This window comes from Myxocyprinus asiaticus, chromosome 34 (assembly GCF_019703515.2).
Source record: "Myxocyprinus asiaticus isolate MX2 ecotype Aquarium Trade chromosome 34, UBuf_Myxa_2, whole genome shotgun sequence".
NCBI lineage: Eukaryota > Metazoa > Chordata > Actinopteri > Cypriniformes > Catostomidae > Myxocyprinus > Myxocyprinus asiaticus.
This window is the reverse complement of record NC_059377.1, coordinates 41,479,686-41,505,259: the sequence shown is the minus strand read 5'-3', so window position 1 is coordinate 41,505,259 and position 25,574 is coordinate 41,479,686. Positions and strand designations below refer to the sequence as shown.

General features: G+C 31.4%; 2 protein-coding genes across 10 annotated transcripts in view; one reads left to right on the top strand and one right to left on the bottom strand.

Annotated features, from left to right (window-relative positions):
• ptk2aa (protein tyrosine kinase 2aa) overlaps nt 1–18,516 on the top strand; it is a 135,732-nt gene extending 117,216 nt beyond the window's left edge. For 6 of the 9 annotated variants that reach the window (XM_051670956.1, XM_051670955.1, XM_051670950.1 and 3 more), the window contains 6 exons: nt 2,667–2,729; nt 5,298–5,337; nt 7,102–7,199; nt 14,194–14,349; nt 14,429–14,509; nt 17,413–18,516. In XM_051670956.1, coding sequence (XP_051526916.1) covers nt 2,667–2,729; nt 5,298–5,337; nt 7,102–7,199; nt 14,194–14,349; nt 14,429–14,509; nt 17,413–17,625 — 651 coding nt within the window. In that variant the 3' untranslated portion in view covers nt 17,626–18,516. The remainder of the gene's footprint in view (nt 1–2,666; nt 2,730–5,297; nt 5,338–7,101; nt 7,200–14,193; nt 14,350–14,428; nt 14,510–17,412) is intronic. The other 3 variants (XM_051670949.1, XM_051670952.1, XM_051670954.1) reach the window with 1 other exon arrangement.
• Nucleotides 18,517–18,818: 302 nt separating this feature from the next.
• rplp1 (ribosomal protein, large, P1) lies at nt 18,819–24,008 on the bottom strand. Its single transcript, XM_051671002.1, has 4 exons — nt 23,803–24,008; nt 21,405–21,479; nt 19,055–19,163; nt 18,819–18,936 (listed from the first exon to the last, which is right to left on the bottom strand). Exons 1-4 carry the CDS (start codon nt 23,872–23,874, stop codon nt 18,854–18,856), a joined length of 339 nt encoding a protein of 112 aa, XP_051526962.1. The 5' UTR covers nt 23,875–24,008; the 3' UTR covers nt 18,819–18,853.
• Between the last annotated feature and the right edge of the window lie 1,566 nt (nt 24,009–25,574).

The window sequence follows — 25,574 nt, the reverse complement described above, 5'->3', positions numbered from 1 at the left end:
TTGGTTAAGGGAAAAAGGAAATGCCTCTTTCAGAAGGAAATATCTGGAATGGATTGTGCAGGATATACTGTGTTCTCTCTGCTATTATTTGAAAACAGTATTAGGGGTGGACAGTATGACCCAAATCGAAGTAATTTTAAGAGTAATTTAATATCATAGTAATAATACTGTATATATATATATATATATATATATATTGGAATTTATCCCATTTTCTCACCAATTTGACATGCCCAATTCCCAATGCTCACTTGGTCCACGTGGTGGCGCAGTTGCTCACCTCATTTCGGGTGGCGGAAGAGAAATCTCAGTTGCTTCCGCTTCTGAGACAGTCAGCCCATACATCATATCACGTGTCTTGCTGGGCGTTTTACTGCGGAGACTTTGCACATGTGGAGGCTCACGCTATTCCACGCACAACATACCACGCGTTCCATCGAGAGCGAGAACCACATTATAGCGACCACGAGGAGGTTACCCCATGTGACTCTACCCTCCCTAGCAACCGGGCCAATTTGGTTGCTTAGAAGACCTGGCTGGAGTCACTCAGCACACCCTGGATTCAAACTCGCGACTCCAGGTTTGGTAGTCAGCGTCAATACTCACTGAGATACCCAGGCCCCCTATAAAGATATTTTAAATGGAAAGTAAAATTACAAAGAGTAAAACTTGGTCAACATCATAAAAGATACGATTATTCATAACAAATAAATTAGTCTGGCATTGTAAAAATAGTGCATATACACACAGCGGTGACCGCACATCAGTTAAATTGTATATTAAAATGTGACAAGTTGCAACGTTTTTGACGCTGACTGTCACCTCTGCAGTCGCGAGTTTGAATCCAGGGCGTGCTGAGTGACTCCAGCCAGGTCTCCTAAGCAACTAAATTGGCCCGGTTGCTAGGGAGGGTAGAGTCACATGGGGTAACCTCCTCGTGGTCGCTATAATGTGGTTCGCTCTTGGTGGGGCGTGTGGTGAGTTGTGCGTGGATGCCGCGGAGAATAGCGTGAAGCCTCCACACGCACTAGGTCTCCGTGTCAATGCGCTCAACAAGCCACGTAATAAGATGCGCGGATTGACGGTCTCAGACGTGGAGGCAACTGAGATTCGTCCTCCGCCGCCCGGATTGAGGCGAGTCACTACGCCACCATGAGGACTTAGAGTGCATTGGGAATTGGGCATTCCAGATTGGGGAGAAAAGAGGAGAAAAAAAAAAGAAGAAGAAGAAATTATGTTATACAAATAGAAAACGAAGCCTGCTAAGATTTTTTTACATTTTGACATTATTTTCATGACAGTTACGCACATTTTGCCCCAAATTCTCATTACCGCAATGCGAAAAATTTTAGTATTTAAATTGTAAATTGTAAAGTATTTATACATCATAGTAATCCTCCCTTGAAACTCCCTTTCATTTTTGCAGATTTTTATTTTAAAAAATCACACAGCATAAAAAAAAAAAATAATTTTTGTCAGATTTTATTTCTGGTTTTAAGGATAAAGTTGACTTAATTTTGTGAGATTTCTCAGAAAACTAGACTTGCTATCTTATGCCATTTTGCTTGTTAAGTAAATATATCTTTTCGTTTTAGGAATATTTAGATATATTTTTACCGGAAAACAAGACAAAAATGCTAATTAAAAAATAATTTTTTTTGCTGTGCATTATACAACAGAATCATTTTTTGCTGTAATACAGAAAAAAGATAACTGTTTTGGTAATAAGAGACATCATTGAAAATAAAGGGAATAGTAAAACTGCAATGTCAAGACATGTTACGGTGATGAGAATTACGGAAATGAGGGAAAAATGTGCTGAAGTGTCCTGAAAATAATGTCACAAAAATGCAAAAAAAATCCTGAATGTGTGGTAGGCTTCATTTTCTTTATGCAAAATATAATTTCATATTTTTTGGATTGATTTTGGGGTTAAATATGACCAGGTTTTGCATGGATCGCCCAATTTAGAAAATGTTGTTCTGCTGTAAACAGCACATTTTGGTAAACGTATTCCCATGTCTAAAGGACATTTGCATTCTGTGCACAGTATACATACTGCATACTACTTTCTTTTAAATATAGTTTCCACACGTACCCTCAGTGTAGTGTTGTGGATTATCAGTTGACGATATTCGACACCAGAAGCTTTTTTTTCTGTTTGTGTTGTAACAGTGGGAGGAAAAGACTGGGATGTGAAAGAGAGGGCAGACTGGCAGGAATAGGCTGTCTGAGAGAGGAAAACCAGTCAGAGACAGAGAGGGAAAGTGGGCGAGGAGTTCCCGTTTTCTGCAGTCAGGCACTTTCAAACGTGCTCTAGCTTGAATCAGGAGTTCATCGGCTGATTTTATGTTACGCACGGATCATGGAAACACACACACCGCGGTCTTTCCTCAATGTAGCGCGGTCACGATCCATCGAACGCACCGCACAGAGGATGCACCTCTTCAAGTTCTGTTTCGGAAAGCCGGTAACTGAAGTTAAAGAATGAGGGGTTTCGTTTGGGATGGTGTGTTTGGATATTCATTGGTCAAAAGTGAGGGAACCCTGATGTTTGAGGGGAAAACGGCTGTGAATAATGATAAGATGATCCTTTTCATGAGAGTAATGCATGATTTTGATCATATATCGATATGTTTTTAATACTTGCTTGTGTTTGTGTTTAGAAGCTGGAGTCGAGGAATTCAAGGGGCAGTATTGACCGGGAGGACGGTGCTCTCCAAGGGCCGGTGAGTTCCCAGAATTCCCGGTTTGTTTTTGTTTTCTCCCAGAGGAATAGCCACAGTGTCTTAGTGAGGACACAGTCTCTCTCACTTCCTGTTCTGGCCTTTAATATTGATCATATTAATCATAAGTCTTAAATAACTTTAAAAGTCAGTCCTGAACCTCACATAATAATCATTACGGTGAATCTCGCAAAAACTCATTTTAATTATTGTATTATTTAATTAATTGATAATAATAATAATAATAAATATATTTAAAAAAAAATTGTGGTTTAATATAAAAAAGTGTTTTAATTACCGAAATGCATCTGAATATTTTTCTAATGCGATTTTTGTTCTTTAAAGCTCAACATTAATGAATGTGCTTTAATTTATGACATTTACAGCACAGTCTCTGAATGTTTTTCTTTTGTCATTTTTGTGCTTTAATGTGAAAATGTATTTTAATTAACGCATTTTTTCCACATATTCTTATTACTGCGACACGTCTGAATATTTTTTATTTTGTGCTTAAGTGTGCATTAATTTGAAAATATTGTACTTTAGTGTGAAATTGTGCTTTAATTCATGACATTTACAGCCCTACATATTCTTATTATCTTAATGCATCTGAATGCTTTTATTTTGTAGTTCGCATGATTCTCAATGGTGTTTCTTAATAAACTCTCATTACTGTTATTCAGGATTTAAAAATATAAGTTACTGCAACACAGTGATTTATTTTATTTTTTATTTAAATCAGCATAAAATAAAGGTAGTATAACATAACAAAAATTCACATTTTTATTTTTACAATAGAGAGAAGAGAATAAGATATCATGTAACATTAATAAGAATTTTGGAGGGAAAGAGATATGCTTAATTGTCATAAAAATAATGTCACAATACACACACACACACACACACACACAAAAATAGCCTTAATTTTCTCTAACCAAAAAAAACCCTGTTCCTTATTCCTTGATTTTGTGGTGAAATATGACCATGATTTTTGTGAGATTGATCCTTCAAATGACTTGATTTACTGGAGAAATTGAAGAGACTTTGAGAAAAGGAATAACTTTCTGCGGGAGAGATGTATGTTTGTGGTGGTGGGGTAAATGAGATGTACTTTGGGGTGTGACATTGGCAGGAATCCGGAGTGCCATGATCTTTTTTAACCAGATAACGAGCCACAAACAGGCGTCAACTCGTAAGGGTGGGGATCACAAGGTAACGATATGATATTATATAGATATTTTTGGTGTATTGCGATTCAAAACTACGATATATTGCAATATATCACACAATGTTTCTCATTCGCCAGTTTATTTCCTAATATCTATGTACAATGCAAAGCCATTAGCATACAAGACCATAAAGGCTCCCTATACCTGTGGTTAGGTCAAAGTAGCTAGTCTTTCTAAAAATAAATAATAGTATTTATGACTACAATAGTAGCCTAAACTAGAGGTTGACCGATAGTGCATTTTGCCGATACCGATAACTAAGGTGGTGGGAAAGGCCGATAACCGATTAATCGGCGATAGTTTTTAAAATCGATTTATAAAATGTCAACGACAAAAAAAATAATTCGTCTTTCTTTACTATGGCGGGCAAAGACAAAGAGTACAAAATTAATAAAATCCCAGATGCAGTTTTTTGTTCAACCAAAATCCCATTAATAACCAGAACAAATGAAGATTTGGTGCATATTGTTGGACTTTTAAGTATAAACAAGCCCAAAACACACTCTTATTCTTATAGTAAGAATATTATTATTCTTACTCTTATTTTGAAATGACGAAAAAACTATCGGCAACTATCGACATCGATTTTTGCAGATAACCGATAGTTCCAAAAAGCAACTATCGGCACCGATTAATCGGTAAAACCGATATATCGGTCTACCTCTAGCCTAAACACTTTAAAAACATTGTTTATTCCAACACAGTTTCAGTTAATGAGGGTTAACCTATTTTATATGATGCTAGCAGTTTTGTCAAAATACCTCAGTTAATGTTACTACTGTAAATCCGTAATACATTTTAGTAAGGGAGGGTGATTATGTGTAAAGCATGATAACTGCACCTTCTATGGGACTGTTGTTGAATTCCTAGATTGATTTGGCAAAGAGAAACATTTTCCCCATCACCATAATATTAATATGGAAAAATGTAAATAATAATGTGTGCCAAATATTGATACAATATCATGAGGAAAAATATTACGATACTTTAACATATCGATATTTTTTTCCCACCACTATCAACTCGTAAGATCGCCTGCAAACCAGCATCATTTTCAGCCCATAATTACAGAACGGTCTGAACACATGCAGGACGAGGCAGAGCAGCTCTGCACGATGAGAGCGTTTAGAGAGAGCGATGTGTTTGCTGAGATCTGATGGGTGAAACTCATTTTTGGGTTTAGCCTTGAAGGAGCTGAAATATATCTGGCTTCCCACAAACTACCCACAATTCCACGGGGCCCTGGTGAGCAGCAGAAGGCCAGTCTACAGTAAAACTGAAGTCCAGAGGAGAACTGAGACTGAGTTTTTCTAAACACTTGTTTGTGATTGTTGTCTTTCAGATGGGGAAACAGCACGTTTACCAGCCGGTGGGGAAAGCAGGTAAGATACATTAAAAATAAAATGAAAAGAAATTCAATTTATGAATATTAATCCAAATGATTAAATGTCCCGTCAAGTAATATAGTTCATTAGTCTAACTGTAGGTTGTTGAAGTTTTCAATAGAGCACAACAGTCTGGTTGTAAAAGTAAAAATATAATTATTTTTTTCTTTATAGAAAAGTGATTAACAATAACATATTAACCTTTAGCCCTTTAAGCTCGGATTGGCCCACGGGAAAAAATGATAATCGTCAAAATATTAACAACTGCAGTCTTGAACAACACAAAATAGGTATCGTTTGAAAGATTAGAAGCTCTACTTTCCAATGCATGCAGGCATTATTATCAAAACTGAACAAGTGCTTTGAAATAGGCAGACAAATCAGAAGTGTTCCGTTTTGATAATTTATAAAAATGTTGCACTGTACATATTACTGGAATTAGTAAAAACATCAAACTGATCAAATAGCCATGTGTTATATGTTGTTGGAAAGCTCTTAAAGAGTAGAATACTACCAGCATATTTTACTAACAGACAAAAATATAGCGAGTAATAGCCAAGTATATGTCTTTGATAATTATGTTGGTGTTGCTTATCTGCCACATTTTCACTTATGACTTCACGGAAAATAAACGGAACATACATACCATTACTTAGTGGAGGTGATTATCTTTCAAACGAGCCCACACACAAGATAATCAGATGCATAGATCATTAGATAATCCACAGGAAGCACAATGTTACATATGGCCACCAGGAGATGGCGCCAAATACATGACACAGACTCGATGATGACTCAAATGGCACAGAATGAAACTCATTCTGTGAAATCTCATTACTAAAATCATGTCTTCATGCTATACAAACCTTTAGTCATTGTTGTGTTTGCATGTGTAATTAGTTCTTATGTACAATTATTATGTTTTATTTGTTTGGAGAGGCTTTTGGACACTTGGAGATGTTTTTTGGATACTATGATAAATTATATTTGTAATGTAACTTTTGATTGCTTTGTCGTATCAACACAAAATTTTTCTCAGTTACAGTTGATATGATTGGGAACAAAACAAAAGCAGTTTTATAGAGCCACTATATTTACACACAGAGATATATTATGTCAAATAAGAAAAAAAAGACATTTTTGCTCACATTCTATTTTTTTTTTTTTTTTTCAGAAGTTTCTTAGGCTGAAAGTCTCAGAATCTATCTTAATCTATATCATTATTTTTTTTTTTCTTTACAATGATACCAAACACTTGACCCTCCTTGTTTTTTTGTTGTTGTTTTTTTTTTTGTTTTTTTCGAGTTATAAGCCTTTAATTTTGGGTATTCCACTGAAACAGGAAATCTTTAAAAACCCCTTCAGAGCTTAAAGGGTGAAAGACAGACCTAGCGTATCCTATAAGGTTGTAAATCGATGATAAATGCTTCTGTTGAAGCCATCGGTCTGCAGTATTTCAACTTCATAAAAAAAAAAAAAAAAGTGTTTAATAGTGGAAATCCTGGTTAAGAACTACACTACCCATAATCCTGAGGTGTAAAATCCACCAATCAGAGAATCGCGGCAAACAAAGTGCGCCAAAGGAGCTCTGCAGCAACTGCCCACTCACAAGACTCACTCTCCCTACACTCTTAAACCACTTATATATTTGCATATACCAGAATATTTTGCAAAATGCTTTAAATATATTGTTACTATACTTATAATCAACAACTATAAATCAGTAGTTTTAGTGACTAACTCTGTTCCTCCCTGTGTTAGCAGAACATGTAGCACCTCCAAAGAAACCGCCCCGTCCCGGTGCGCCGTGTCACCTGACCAACTTAAACCCAGTGGACAGTTACAACGAGGGTGTCAAGGTACTTTTATCCAATCTAAATTAACCACGCATGATGGTTTATTTTTTACTTGCATCAGAGGTGAATGCTGAGATATGTGACCCCTAAACTAGCGTGCAGCATGTACTGATTGGCTGTTGTGTTTTGCATGGTGCTTTTAAATTGTTGCTGATGAACAGCGCATAAATATGAATTGGTAAAGTCTTTTAACGGTTCACCCTCACGGAAGAAAGAAATTTATACCGGTTAAGAGTAACTTAATTATGATGACATAATTTCCATTTTCGGCTGAAATATCCCTTTAAACATACTTTTGGTTGCACTGAACCCACGACTTTTCTGCACAAACACACACACAGGGTTCATATAGAGTTGTTCTTTGTCAACAGAATCGGCTGAACGGATTCGCGCTGCTAAAGTTGATAATTTTCCTTCCAAACCTCAAAGAAAAAATGTGTTCAACATCCCCTCAGAGACCACATACACACTACTCAATACACACTGAACTTTCCGTAGTGCACGGAAAGTTCGCAGAACAGAATAATTGTTTGCGGTTCTCCTCTCTGGGAATATCCACATTAATAGCAGTTATGTAAGAAGTAAATTTAGCCTTTTCTTTTTTTTTCCTTTCCTTTTCTTTCTTTTTTTTTTTCAGGCATTTCATTGCAGGATTTGTATGAGATGTCTAATGCTTTGAAAATGAACCTTATTTAACGTCCCAGAAGACAGAAATCAACCCTTTTTTAAAACATTTTTGCAGGTTTATGATTATTATCGGAGAAGACCATTTACCATGTCGTACTAAATGCAAAACAGTTATTATATTATCATGCATATTCCAGTCTGATGTGGAATATTTGTACTTGATCTCTCTAACTTTTAACCATGTAGAGTTAAACTTTGCTAAAAAAATAAATAATAATAATAATAATAATTATAAGCAATGTTCATATTTTTTTCTTCACTCTTATGTAAACAAAATGTATTTTTTTATTTTTTATTGTTTTGTTCTTTGGAGGGTTTTTGTGAGAATTCTAATGCTTTAAAAAAATCTGAAATATTTTTTAAATTATGTTTATTAAATAAAGTATAATTCATATGGTAACATTTCAAAGAGACATGCCCAGGTCATATTTCACCCCAAAATCAAATACATAAATATTATGTAATATATAATTTAATACTATAGCATTTTATTTTGTATCATTTAAAATATACTAAAATATAATTATATGTTAATACGTTACATCATTTGACTGTTTTATTATATATTAAATATAATTATATGTTAATACGTTACATCATTTGACTGTTTTATTATATATTAAATATAATTATATGTTAATACGTTACATCATTTGACTGTTTTATTACATATTAAATATAATTATTTGTTAATACGTTACATCATTTGACTGTTTTATTACATATTAAATATAATTATATGTTAATACGTTACATCATTTGACTGTTTTATTACATATTAAATATAATTATATGTTAATACGTTACATCATTTGACTGTTTTATTACATATTCAATATAATTATTTGTTAATACGTTACATCATTTGACTGTTTTATTACATATTCAATATAATTATTTGTTAATACGTTACATCATTTGACTGTTTTATTACATATTCAATATAATTATATGTTAATACGTTACATCATTTGACTGTTTTATTACATATTCAATATAATTATATGTTAATACGTTACATCATTTGACTGTTTTATTACATATTCAATATAATTATTTGTTAATACGTTACATCATTTCACTGTTTTATTACATATTCAATATAATTATATGTTAATACGTTACATCATTTGACTGTTTTATTACATATTCAATATAATTATTTGTTAATACGTTACATCATTTGACTGTTTTATTACATATTCAATATAATTATATGTTAATTCGTTACATCATTTGACTGTTTTATTACATATTCAATATAATTATTTGTTAATACGTTACATCATTTGACTGTTTTATTACATATTCAATATAATTATATGTTAATTCGTTACATCATTTGACTGTTTTATTACATATTCAATATAATTATATGTTAATACGTTACATCATTTGACTGTTTTATTACATATTCAATATAATTATATGTTAATTCGTTACATCATTTGACTGTTTTATTACATATTCAATATAATTATATGTTAATACGTTACATCATTTGACTGTTTTATTACATATTCAATATAATTATATGTTAATTCGTTACATCATTTGACTGTTTTATTACATATTCAATATAATTATATGTTAATACGTTACATCATTTGACTGTTTTATTACATATTCAATATAATTATATGTTAATACGTTACATCATTTGACTGTTTTATTACATATTCAATATAATTATTTGTTAATACGTTACATCATTTGACTGTTTTATTACATATTCAATATAATTATATGTTAATACGTTACATCATTTGACTGTTTTATTACATATTCAATATAATTATATGTTAATTCGTTACATCATTTGACTGTTTTATTACATATTCAATATAATTATATGTTAATTCGTTACATCATTTGACTGTTTTATTACATATTCAATATAATTATATGTTAATACGTTACATCATTTGACTGTTTTATTACATATTCAATATAATTATATGTTAATACGTTACATCATTTGACTGTTTTATTACATATTCAATATAATTATATGTTAATACGTTACATCATTTGACTGTTTTATTACATATTCAATATAATTATTTGTTAATACGTTACATCATTTGACTGTTTTATTACATATTCAATATAATTATATGTTAATACGTTACATCATTTCACTGTTTTATTACATATTCAATATAATTATTTGTTAATACGTTACATCATTTCACTGTTTTATTACATATTCAATATAATTATTTGTTAATACGTTACATCATTTCACTGTTTTATTACATATTCAATATAATTATTTGTTAATACGTTACATCATTTCACTGTTTTATTACATATTCAATATAATTATATGTTAATACGTTACATCATTTGACTGTTTTATTACATATTCAATATAATTATATGTTAATACGTTACATCATTTGACTGTTTTATTACATATTCAATATAATTATATGTTAATACGTTACATCATTTGACTGTTTTATTACATATTCAATATAATTATTTGTTAATACGTTACATCATTTCACTGTTTTATTACATATTCAATATAATTATATGTTAATACGTTACATCATTTCACTGTTTTATTACATATTCAATATAATTATTTGTTAATACGTTACATCATTTGACTGTTTTATTACATATTCAATATAATTATTTGTTAATACGTTACATCATTTGACTGTTTTATTACATATTCAATATAATTATATGTTAATACGTTACATCATTTGACTGTTTTATTACATATTCAATATAATTATATGTTAATACGTTACATCATTTGACTGTTTTATTACATATTCAATATAATTATTTGTTAATACGTTACATCATTTGACTGTTTTATTACATATTCAATATAATTATATGTTAATACGTTACATCATTTCACTGTTTTATTACATATTCAATATAATTATTTGTTAATACGTTACATCATTTCACTGTTTTATTACATATTCAATATAATTATTTGTTAATACGTTACATCATTTCACTGTTTTATTACATATTCAATATAATTATTTGTTAATACGTTACATCATTTCACTGTTTTATTACATATTCAATATAATTATATGTTAATACGTTACATCATTTGACTGTTTTATTACATATTCAATATAATTATATGTTAATACGTTACATCATTTGACTGTTTTATTACATATTCAATATAATTATATGTTAATACGTTACATCATTTGACTGTTTTATTACATATTCAATATAATTATTTGTTAATACGTTACATCATTTCACTGTTTTATTACATATTCAATATAATTATATGTTAATACGTTACATCATTTCACTGTTTTATTACATATTCAATATAATTATATGTTAATACGTTACATCATTTCACTGTTTTATTACATATTCAATATAATTATATGTTAATACGTTACATCATTTCACTGTTTTATTACATATTCAATATAATTATTTGTTAATACGTTACATCATTTGACTGTTTTATTACATATTCAATATAATTATTTGTTAATACGTTACATCATTTGACTGTTTTATTACATATTCAATATAATTATATGTTAATACGTTACATCATTTGACTGTTTTATTACATATTATCCATATTTTGTATATAAAAAATTAAGCCAATTTTTAGGACTCTAAAAAAAATTTATGTTGTGCACCCTAAAATAGACTTTTATTATCATATATTATGTTCCAGTTATAGTCGGATATGGAATATATATATATATATAATTACTATTATTATTATTATTATTATTATTGTTCTTTTGAGGGTTTTTGTGTGAAGTCTAATGCTTCAAATATTCATAAATGTGGTTGAAAATGTCCATGGTCGTATTTCACCCCAAAATGAATTACTAATGTATTACTATAACATTATTTGATTGTTTATTTATTATCTATATTTTGCATATTGAACATTAAGACTGTTTTTAGGACTATAAAGATTTTTCTATATTGTGAGCCCTAAAATAGACTTGTATTATCATATATAATGCATGTTTCAGTTAAAGTCAGATGTGGAATATTCCTGCTCGACTTGTCTGACTTCTATCCATGTAGCGTTCAACTTTGCCAATTTCTTTTTTCCGTAAGCCATGTTTCTTTCCCGTAGCTCTTATGTAAGGCGTACATTCCCCTTTTATTTGTTCTGCTTGTCCTGTTCTTTGAAGGATTCTCGTGAGAAGTCTAATACTTCAAAAATTCAAGTGTATTAAACATCACAGAAAGCAGAAGCCGGCTTTTCCTCCAAACACAAGCTGAACTAATAAATCACAAGGTGTCTCGTGTTTGCTTGATGATACGTGACGTACTGGAACACCATGTATAAGCGAACTTATAATCAGACTCTAAACTCTCTGCTCGTTTCAAACCACACAACTCAGCAATGTTTTCTCCTCTGTATTTTGTTTAAGCTGCATGCATTTATTTGTTTTGCATTAATAATGGTTTGTTCTGTTCTCTCACCCTCACGCACGTACTGTACTGTAGCCCTGGAGGGTAAGATCTGCGTGTGTTATTCATCATGTGACCACTAGTGACCGCTGTTCTCACACTCATCTATTTAATGTCAGCAAGAAACTCTGTGTGCAACCCTTTGGACCTCCATAATCTGAGGAAAACAATATTCAGTGAAACAAATGTAGGGTGCGACTAAAATAGGTGTTACATAACAGAAGAGAGGTTGGGATTAGTGATGTCATTTCAGCAAGTTATTACATTATTATGATTTTATTATTTTTCCACTAGAGTTATGAGTGTGAGACAGCATGTGCTTAAATGTACTAACCTTAACTAGTCAAACTCACTTTTAGTGAAGCCTGTGACGTGTTTGATGACAGGAATGTACCTGATTTCTGTCTGTAATGTGTTTCATTCTCTGCTGTGAGTTATCAGACGGTCAAATTGGGTTTTATTTATTTTCTATTGATAAGTCTGTGTAATTCCACGAAATGTTCTCAGGATGGCACGTCAATAACAAACCAATCTGTGATTTTAAGACCAACATGTTTATTACAATTTACCTCATTTATAATCTGTATAGACATGCCCAGGTCTCATTTTACCCCACATTCAGTTAAATTAATAAATAAATAAAATATTTATTTCTATAATGTATTATATTATGTTAATACATACATATTAATTTCTATAAAATATTATATATTATATTATATGATATTTGCACCCAAAAAAAAAAAAATCAAGCCTATTTTTTACCTATTATGCACCCGAAAAAATAAACAAATCTGCATTAAATTTCACCTTATTTATAATCTATATGAGTGAATACCACAAAGACTTGCCAAGGTCTCATTTTACCTCAAATAAAAAACAAAAAAACATAAATAAATAAAATATTAATTTCTATAAAGTATTATATTCATAATTAAATAAATGTTAGATTCTATTAAATATTATATATTATGTTGTATTATATTATGTGGAGTATCAAATATATTATTTAATTGTTGTAATATTTTGCACAAAGAAAATTACGCCTGTTTTAGCCTATTGTGCGCCCTAAAATATATTAATTTATTTCCATTTTTGGGGTGAAATATGATCTGGAAATATTCTTTATAGTTTACACATGATTCACTCATACATACCACGTCTTTTAACTGTGATACAATGGTTTGTTGTAGAGTTCAATATTACAGGTTTTTATTTATTTATTTTATTGATAAAGCTGTGTAATTCTGCATTATCTTCTGATTTTGACCACCACATAAGAGCAATATCATTCAGTGTCACCTCATGTATAATATATATGGGTGAATCAAACAAAGATATGCCTCATTTTAAGCCAAAGGTAAATAATAACACATTTCAAAAATATTAATTTCTATAAAATATTATATTATATAGAATATAATAATAATATAGTATTTAATTATTGTTATATTTTGCACAAAGAAAATTAAGCCTATTTTTAGGACCATAACCTTATTAAATAAATGTAATTTTATTTAAGCAAAGTATAACTTTGCATTAATTTCTTCCCATATTTGAGGTGAAATATGATCTGTAAATATTCTTTATAGCTTTCATGAGATTCACCCATATATACCATCTCTTGTAACTGTGGTTCAATAGTTAGTTCAATAGATGTAGTGTATTTAGAGCCGTTTCAAACATAAATGGAAAATGCTGCCACCTGTTGTTTAAACGATGTACTACAATACACAGACACTTTGAGTTGATACCCTATAGTAGCACAATTGAAGTCTGTGTCAGCATTTTCCATATTGTACATGGTGCCATCATGTCATGTTGAAGTCAGACACTTATGTTTGGTGTTTCTTGTCAGATCCAGCCTCAGGAGATCAGTCCACCACCAACAGCAAACCTGGACCGCTCTAACGACAAAGTTTACGAGAATGTGACGGGGCTTGTGAAGGCGGTTATTGAGATGTCCAGCAGAATCCAACCAGCACCTCCTGAAGAATACGTTCCCATGGTGAAGGTCAGTAATGATGGAATAAACACTACATGTGGCTCTTTCTGAACTGTTTTAATGGTTTTACTCTGATCTTTACTCACAGGATGTGGGACTGGCCCTCAGGACTTTACTGGCCACAGTGGATGAGACGATACCCGTGTTACCAGCCAGCACACACAGAGAGGTGAGGACTCTCAGTGACCCTCTAAAAGTCTTTGGACACTTTGGAGACATTACTAGGAATGTCAAGGTCATGAGTTCGATTCAAAGGAACACACAAACTAATGCAAAAATGTCAATGTCAAATATTAAACCAAGTGCCATTTATTTTTTAAAGGAAGATAGCACAAGCACACGTTTCAAGCGAAACACTTTATGAAGAAAAGCTTGTTGTGTGATAAAACAATAGATATACTGTTACATTATAACAGTGTTTCAATGTTATATAATCTTGAAAATAAAACAGTTATTTTGCCTTTTCAATTCCATCTAGTATAAGAAATATATTTTGGCAATACAATCAAATAATGAGTTAGAAAGGAGATGCTGAAAACTGAAAATAAATTACTAGAAATTTATCAATCTTAAAATGTATATAAAAGTCATGGAAATCAATGCAATCTTAAAATTCCTGAAAGTCATGGAAATTAATAAAATCTGAAAATGTATAGAAAAATTATTAAAATGAATAATATCTTAAAATTCATGGAAAATTCATTACATTAATGAAATCTTAAAATGTATTTAATATTCATGGAAATTAATTAATATCTTAAAAAATTATAGAACAGTCATGGAAATGAATAAAATCTTACAATTCCTGAAAAAGTCTTGGAAACTAATAAAATCTTAAATTTTTTGGAAAAATTCATGGAAATGAATAAAATCTAAAGATGTATGTAAAAGTAATGAAAATTAATAAAATCTTAAAATTTATGGAAAATTCATGGAAATGAATAAAATCTAAAAATGTATGTAAAAGTAATGAAAATTAATAAAATCTTAAAATTTATGGAAAATTCATGGAAATGAATAAAATCTAAAAATGTATATAAAATTCATGGAAATGAATAAAATCTAAAAATGTATATAAAAGTCATGGAAATTAATAAAATCTTAAATTTTTTGGAAAAATTCATGGAAATGAATAAAATCTAAAAATGTATATAAAAGTCATGGAAATTAATAAAATCTTAAATTTTTTGGAAAAATTCATGGAAATGAATAAAATCTAAAAATGTATGTAAAAGTAATGAAAATTAATAAAATCTTAAAATTTATGGAAAATTCATGGAAATGAATAAAATCTAAAAATGTATGTAAAAGTAATGAAATTAATAAAATCTTAAAATTTATGGAAAATTCATGGAAATGAATAAAATCTAAAAATGTATATAAAATTCATGGAAATGAATAAAATCTAAAAATGTATATAAAAGTCATGGAAATTAATAAAATCTTAAATTTTTTGGAAAAATTCATGGAAATGAATAAAATCTAAAAATGTATGTAAAAGTAATGAAAATTAATAAAATCTTAAAATTTATGGAAAATTCATGGAAATGAATAAAATCTAAAAATGTATGTAAAAGTAATGAAAATTAATAAAATCTTAAAATTTATGGAAAATTCATGGAAATGAATAAAATCTAAAAATGTATATAAAATTCATGGAAATGAATAAAATCTAAAAATGTATATAAAAGTCATGGAAATTAATAAAATCTTAAATTTTTTGGAAAAATTCATGGAAATGAATAAAATCTAAAAATGTATGTAAAAGTAATGAAAATTAATAAAATCTTAAAATTTATGGAAAATTAATGGAAATGAATAAAATCTAAAAATGTATGTAAAAGTAATGAAAATTAATAAAATCTTAAAATTTATGGAAAATTCATGGAAATGAATAAAATCTAAAAATGTATATAAAAGTCATGGAAATGAATAAAATCTAAAAATGTATATAAAAGTCATGGAAATGAATAAAATCTAAAAATGTATATAAAAGTCATGGAAATTAATAAAATCTTAAATTTTTTGGAAAAATTTATGGAAATGAATAAAATCTAAAAATGTATGTAAAAGTAATGAAAATTAATAAAATCTTAAAATTTATGGAAAATTAATGGAAATGAATAAAATCTAAAAATGTATGTAAAAGTAATGAAAATTAATAAAATCTTAAAATTTATGGAAAATTCATGGAAATGAATAAAATCTAAAAATGTATATAAAAGTCATGGAAATTAATAAAATCTTAAATTTTTTGGAAAAATTCATGGGAATGAATAAAATCTAAAAATGTATGTAAAAGTAATGAAAATTAATAAAATCTTAAAATTTATGGAAAATTAATGGAAATGAATAAAATCTAAAAATGTATGTAAAAGTAATGAAAATTAATAAAATCTTAAAATTTATGGAAAATTCATGGAAATGAATAAAATCTAAAAATGTATATAAAAGTCATGGAAATTAATAAAATCTTAAATTTTTTGGAAAAATTCATGGGAATGAATAAAATCTAAAAATGTATGTAAAAGTAATGAAAATTAATAAAATCTTAAAATTTATGGAAAATTAATGGAAATGAATAAAATCTAAAAATGTATGTAAAAGTAATGAAAATTAATAAAATCTTAAAATTTATGGAAAATTCATGGAAATGAATAAAATCTTAAAGTGTATAGAACAGTTGTGGAAATCAATAAAATCCTAAATTTTTTGGAAAAATTCATGGAAATGAATAAAATCTAAAAATGTATGTAAAAGTAATGAAAATTAATAAAATCTTAAAATTTATGGAAAATTCATGGATATGAATAAAATCTAAAAATGTATATAAAAGTCATGGAAATGAATAAAATCTTCAAATTTATAGAAAAATAATTGAAATGAATAAAATATTAAAATTGATGGAAAATTCATGAAATATAAAAATGTATTTTTTATAGTGAATATTCATTTTTGTGCTCTCAAGCTTGTGAATTTCAGTCATGGAAATTCTTTGGTCAAAAACAGTGTGGGAACGCTATAGTAGTATGCTAGTATTCCATTCTAAACATCTGTCTTGTCTGTTCTCAGATCGAGATGGCTCAGAAACTCCTGAACTCTGACCTGGCGGAGCTCATCAGTAAGATGCGACTCGCGCAGCAGTACGTGTTGACGAGTTTACAACAGGACTACAAGAAACAGATGCTCACCGCAGCTCACGCGCTCGCCGTAGACGCCAAGAACCTGTTGGACGTGATCGACCAAGCGCGACTGAAGATGTTATCTCACAACCGGCCGCACTAGTTTCTCCATGATGGCTGGATCATTACGGAGGGACAGACCGGCACAGCAGTCCTAACACTTAACATCATGTACCGCAGTCAAACATCAATGGGACGTTAAATTCAGAACTCTTAACGAGAAAACTCCTCGCAGGCGTTACAGAAATAAACCGTTTTTTAAAAGCAAGATTCATCACAGTTTTCCAGTGTATGTCCAACTGGAGAATGTATGAGACACTTTATTTTATAACCTTTTGCAGTGTCGTGATTGACTCATTTTGTATCCAGAAGTGAAGTTGGTCATCAGGTCTCCTTGTTCTACATAAACGTTCTCAGCGCTGGAGAAACCTGCAACTCACACAGAACTCGGAGCCAAGGTCTCGTTTGGGGTTCTGCGTTATTCCAAAGGCTTATAAACATCACAAACGCTTCCTTTGTTTTTTGTCGATATGCTGATGTCAAAATGATTACTTCTCAAATGCCACAGTGCATTTAGATTTATCTAGGTGCTTCTACAATGCCCAAAAATGCTGTTAGATGATATTCTCTCTCATGTACATAACTCCTCATGACTCTAAAGCAAAACAGTGATATTTAACATATTTTTTAAGGAATCACGGCTACTTATATGAAAATGCTTGGCAAAGAGTTATATTAAAATTATGGGAAATCAAGTCACCCTGATGTGAACGTTAGATCAGGGACAAAAGCTAATGAAGTCACATATCAGTCACTTGAAGCACAGCTGCCTTCCAAGTTCATTTTAAGAATCTTAATGCCTCTTTTCACCATATTTCCACAGGACGCTTTGAGAATTATTTGTGTACAGAACAATCGTGAATCCATTTTGTCATTGCTATAAATTATTCTCAGGAAGAAACAACTGTACAGAACTAATAAAATGGTATCTTTACTCTGTCTTTTTTTCTTCTGGAGTACATTAAGGATTTTAATGCTTAAAGATGGGGCTGGAAACTTCATTTTTTGCATTAAACCCAAAATGATCTATTACTGCAGTTGTCGGCTGAAAGCACCAATTTGGTAACACTAAATGTACACAACATTGTTCTAAAACGTTTTATTGGTTTATAAACCTAGGTTAACTGTTTTATATCTAATGCAATAAAGCTCAAGCGTTACCTATAACTGCTATTTTATTTTTCAAATAACACTAGCTGTACCCCCAGCCCACAATGCAATGACACAAACGGCATATACAATTTTTTTCAGTTTTTATTAAAACAACTGTTTTAGTCAAAAAGACCGAAGCCCATGTCGTCATCAGACTCCTCGGACTCTTCTTTCTTCTCCTCTTTCTTCTCCTCCTCCTTGGCTGTAAAGCAAACATGAAACTAGTTTAGAACAGCCGAGTCAGTTTGCAGATCACACAATTCAATTTGATAGCAACTCTGATGTTAGCAATTTAAAAAGGTGAACACAGGTGTAGTTACCTGGAGCGTCTCCACCTGCAGGAGCAGCAGCGGCGGCGGCGGCCGGAGCGGCTCCACCACCTGCACCAACGTTACAGATCAGACTGCCGATGTCAACGCTGGCCAGAGCCTGAACACAGGACAGAACACTTCAACACACTCCATCATAAACATTTATATTTCAACCAGAAATTGAATAAAAACCCACCGAGACATAAAGCTCAAACAGAGCTTGCGGTATAAGCGGCTACTTAGGGCCTCCAAGCCACCACCACCATTTATTTATTTATTTATTTAAATATACTAAAAGCTGCAAGTAAGAATCTGGCTCTATTAGACAGTTTATATGGTGCCCCCTTGTGGCCCGAGAGGGAAGGGAAAAACGTAACTGCAAGGAGAGTTGTAGCTAGATGTGACAGGCGCACGTACACTTAAACAGGTTTTCGTCATCATTAAGCGCACCTACAAGTTAATTCATAAAATGTTTTGAGTTATGTGTAATAATTATATTCCAATTTTAAGCTAGAGCTTAAGTATGTAATTTCTGCGATAAACAATGTTTTCACTTGGGCAGTTTCTGAGCATAAGGGGGCCTCATTTCCAAAAATGTAAGGGATAATTCACCCAAAATTAAAGATTTGGTCATCCACAAACTCCTGATAAAAAGACATATCGGCCAAGCTGATTAAAGGAATATTCCAGGTTCAAAACAAGTTAAGCTCAATTGACAGCATTGGTGGCATAATGTTGATTACCACAAATATAAGACACTTAAAGTGAGACACTTACAATGTAAGTCAATGGGGTCAATTTGTGGAGGGTTTAAAGTCAGAAATGTGAAGCTTACAATTTTATAAAAGCACTTACATTAATTCTTCTGTTAAAACTCGTATTCAATTTTTTCCCCTAATATTATCCCCTTTTCTCCCCAATTTGGAATGCCCAATTCCCACTACTTAGTAGGTCCTCGTGGTGCCGTGGTTACTCACCTCAATCCGGGTGGCGGAGGACAAGTCTCAGTTGCCTCCACTTCTGAGACAGTCAATCTGCGCATCTTATCACGTGACTCGTTGTGCATGACACCGCGGAGACTCACAGCATGTGGAGGCTCATGCTACTCTCCACAATCCACGCACAACTTACCACACACCCCACTGAGAACGAAAACTACTAATCACGACCACGAGAAGGTTACCCCATGTGACTCTACCCTCCCTAGCAACAGGGCCAATTTGGTTGCTTAGGTGACCTGGCTGGAGTCACTCAGCACACTGTTAAACTTATATTATTTGAGATATGTAGTTGTTTAAATCATGATTTTACAGTCATTTTTGGGTTTATGGTGTCATGTTGTCATGGCAACAAAGTTGTAATACTGGATATAACTTTACACAAATAACGTAAGCCATTTTATCACACTAAAATCATGTTAACACATTGTTTGCAACATGTGTCTATACTTTTGAAACAGTATTTTAATGTTTACAGATTGGCCCAATTCACTTCCATTGTAAGTGTCTCGCTGTAACACAGATTTTTGTTTTTTAAGAAAAGGACGGGCGAGTCAAAATAAATTTGTGGTAATCAACATTATGCCACATATGCTGTCAATTGAGCTTAACTTGTATTGAACCCGGAATATTCTTTTAAATCAGCCAATATTTAGAAATTGTGATTTTTGGCATCAGCCAATACCCATGTTCACTTGGCTCAATGAACAAATTAGATTTGTCAATGGATTGTAAACAATCCAGGTTTTTTTTTTTTTTATCAATTTAAGCAAATTAAAAGTCTTAGTTTCTCTTTAGAAATGGTGTACATCTGATTTACTGTTAAATTGTATTATGTAGCCTTTATCTGCATTTATATTGGTCATGACGCTCTTTAGAAATTGTACTGGCCACTGAAACACCCTTATCAGTTGATCACTACTATACACCTATATATTGCTCCAAACCCATATGACTTAATCTTCTATTGAACACAAAAGGAGATGAGAGGCTGAATGACATTCTCAGTCACCACTGGAAAAAGATGCAATGAAAGTGAATGGTGACTGAGACCAACATACTGCATAACATTTCCTTTTGTGTTCCACTGAAAAAGTCAAATGCGTTTGGAACAACATGAAGGTGAATAAATTACAGAACCTTAATTTTTGGCTAAACTATGCCTTTAATTTAAAATTAGAGAATTTAGACTAGTGTCCAAGCCACAGATATGAAAGAAATGCCATACATTTCAAGTTGTGATTTTTGGGTTTGACAAAGTCTGCATCAACCGATAAGCAGACAAATTGCCATTTAACACTAATAGGAGCTTCACTGAGCCCATGTAAACGACTAACCAAACTTTGATGATTCAAACAAACCTTAGCGAAGAGACCGGGCCAAAAAGGCTCAATGGTCACACCAGCAGCTTTGATCAGAGCGTTGAGCTTGTCCTCCTGAAAAACATCAAAATAAAGAAATTAGTCCCATGGAACTGTTTAATGATGGAAACTGATGCAGGTGCACCACAAATAGTAACAAATATAATGTGCGTGTTAACTTTAAAGCGTCTTATATATGATCTATACTAAACATTCCTTTGTAGTAGTTAACTTGAATTTTTTTTAATGAAATGACAAGCAGAAAATGTCAGTTTGTCGGTTGTCAATACATGTTAAGTTTGAGAACACTTACAGCCAGTGTTGGGTGCAATGCGTTACTAAGTAATTACTGTAAATTACTTTTCCATTGAAAAAGTAAGGGATTACTCTTAATTTTACTCAGTAATTTATTTAGTTACTTCTGATGTAATTGTGTTAAATACTGTATAGACTCTATAACAATTCTATATAAAACAATAGTGAATTTAAAATGGAAATTTAACGTCTAATGTTAAAATGTATGTTTTCTAATTTAACGCTGCCCCTTTAAATTCTTTGGCCAGCTCATGAATAATTTATTTGATTTTATATGATTTATTTGAATAAGAATTAAAAGAACAGTTTCATGTCTATCCTTGTATTTTTCATCTGGTCGAGGTTGATCAGGGTTTTAGAACGTAATTAGTAATAAGTAATGTAATTACTTTTCAGACGGAGTAATTAGTGCAGTAATCTAATTACACTGTAGATGATGTAATTATTAGTTTTAGAGTAACCCAACACTGCTTATAGCACATTTAACACTTAAAATACCGTCATGGCTCTGACAGCATATGACCAAGTAATTTTCATTACTTTCCAGTAATTCATTATTACTAACTGGGTTCTAAGGGTACTTTTACACGACAACGATGTACTAAAAACGTAAACATTTTTCTTTTGCGTTTTTGAAAAGTTTCACGTACAGACGACAACGTTGTCAAAACGATCCCCGCTCACACGGATCTGCGAAAACGACTAAAACACTGTATTATGCATGCCAGGCCAGTAGTTGGCGATGTCACTTTGTAAAGAAACACTAGACGCCTGCGCACATAAGCATTCTTCCACAGAGCGGTGAATACAAACAATGAAGATGGCGATCGCTGGTCGTAGTAGTGATGCTGTAAATCTACACTTTGCTGGAGAAGCGTCAATAAACTCAAAATCTTGAGCAGCACAAACACAGTCCTGTAGTCCGCCATTGTAGTTTTGAATGTCTTGCGCGCAAGCCTATAGACAGAACACATAATACGCATGCGTATGACGTCATCATTTTCACAAATTCAACGATAACGGCATCGTTTTCAAAAACTTGCACTTTGAAACCAGTTTTCAAAAGTTTGCGTTTTCAGGCCCCAAAACGAACAGCTAAAACGCATAAAAGGTTTACCATTTTTAGTTGAAAACGTTGTCATGTAAACGGCCCCTAAAAATGTTCAGATATTGCAATATTCATCTACTACGTTATTTGTGAACGCATTTGCCGCAGTAATTAGCAAAATAACAAAGTCTTACCAAAGATACCAACTCTTTACCATGGTACTGTCATAGTTCTTTTTATTAAGTGGCATGAAGGCCATGTTGACCATAACGGTCTCAAAAGTTGTTGTAAATTACTCTGGATGCAAATGTAAAATAAGGTAAATATTAGCAACACATCAGGGAAACACTCACGCGGCTCCATGTTGAAGTGATATACATATGAACAGTGTTGGGTAAGTTACTCTAAAAAGTAATTAATTACATCTATCATGTAATTAGATTACTGTACTAATTACTCTATCTGAAAAGTAATTACATTACTTATTACTAATTACGTTCTAAAACCCTTATCAACCTCGACCAAATGAAAATACAAGGATAGACAAGAAACTGTTCTTTTAATTCTTATTCAAATAAATCATATAAAATCAAATAAATTATTCATGAGCTGGCCAAAGAATTTAAGGGGGCAGTGTTAAATTAGAAAACATATTTTAACATTAGACATTAAATTTCGATTACTATTTTTTATATAGAATTGTACTCAATATTTAACACTATTACATCAGAAGAAACTAATTAAATTACTGAAAAATTAAGAGTAATCCCTTACTTTTTTCCAATGCAAAAGTAATTTAATTACAGTAATCAGTAATGCATTACACCCAACACTACATATGAATGACAAAATCAAGATTTCACGATTCAATTAACTGGTATTTACTCAAATACAACACCTTTAACATGAAAACACACCAGACCTGGTTTAAAACCCTATTAATACACAAAACATCACTTATAAACACTGAAGTATGAGAGTATGTGGGTCTAGTGTCCCGGATGTCAATGGCGCGACTCAACGCTTCACACTCACCGTGACGGTCACTTCATCATCGTGGAGGATGAGAGCGGAGTAAATACAGGCCAGCTCGGACACAGATGCCATTGTTCTGTCAGCAGGTTAAGGTTTCAGACGTGGATGCCTAAATTTGACGGTGCTAGTCGCCGGATTCAATGGCCTTAGCTTCGTGAGAAGAACTGAGCACTTCAGGCACAACGATGCGAGTAAACGGAAAGGGCCGGTAGGGGGCGGAGTGATCGCTTATATAGTCTGTGCGTCACTTCAGTGGGCGGGATCGACGCAGAGAAAAAGGAATGTGATTGGCTTGTGTGTTCTGTCGGTTTTCTCTTCACTCGTGTGTACTGGAGAGCGGTATATTCGAACTCTTACTTGAGAGCATTGAGAAAATCTATCAAGAATAGCTGTAGTAGTATTCACCATATTCAGCCCCGCCGCTCTTCCTAATTTTGTCATCTAACTTCCTGTTTGTATTGAAGCTGCTGAGACGAGTCGATCAAAATGGATTACGTGTGGTGGTGATGTGAGTCTACAGCACCCCTTTATTACGTGAGAGTGAGGTGTTTTCGTGAATTAGGCTACTCTTGTTTTAAAATCTCCCCGCTCTGCTTCCAGTTGTTATGATATCCCCTGAACACTTTCAAATACTCATGATAGCTTATGACAACTCTATAACCTGTAAATCCACTTCGCTAGCTAATTACACTTGGACATCAACACCATAGATATCTATGTAGAAAATGCTAGAACGGAAGTTCAGAGACAAAATTTTCAAGATGGCTGCGCACTGGTTTCTCTGGCGCATAAGGTGAATACAGGAGAAAAATATTTAAATTTAATGGTAAAAATATAGAAGATTTTCAAAAACAGAATATAATTTATTCTGAAAGCAACTGGGCAATACAAAGAATACTTCACTGTTAATACTTCACAGAAATCTCACTAGAGCAGTGGTTTACAAACTTTGTTTTAACCATGGCACCCCTTTATAGTGATTTTTTTTCAAGGCCCCAAACCCTGAAAAATAAACAAATAAATAAATGAATAAACCAAAAATTTGAACTGAGCACACAGCACCCGTTTAAGCTAAAATAAATTATATATATATATATATATATATATAGCTTAAAGGGTGCTGTGTGCTCAGGTCAAATTTTTTGTTTATTCATTTTTTTAGATCAAAATGAATGTCTTGTAAGAATCCTAATATTTCAGGAAAAACAACTTCCTAAAAGAAACATCTGTAATTCTCAATTTAGATTGGGCAAAAATATGTTAAAAAGTTTTATTGATTTGTTATATTTCAAAAAGTATATACTTATTTATAAAAAATAATAATAATAAATATTAATTTATATATATATATATATATATATATATATATATATATATATATATTAATAAATTATTTTATTACTAATAATATATTATATGTTAATAAATTATTAATACTTGTATTACATTATCATTATTATTATTAATACTTACATATTTTTTTATATTTTATTAAAGTGTAAATTTTTGGAACAGCATTTTATTTTATAGATATTAAATTATAAAAGAAATTGTATAAAAAATTGGGGGGGGGGGGGGTCCTTTTTATTGTCCATTTTACACTATGAACAAAAAAGATTTGTTAAAATGTTATATATATATATATATATATATTTAGGGCTGTACTTGGGCATTTTAGTGGGAAACATATGCCTGCTTTTGGGAAAGAGTGGACAAACCCGTCAGCAATATAATCTTATTGGTTTGCAAAAAGAGGGTCACATATTTACATC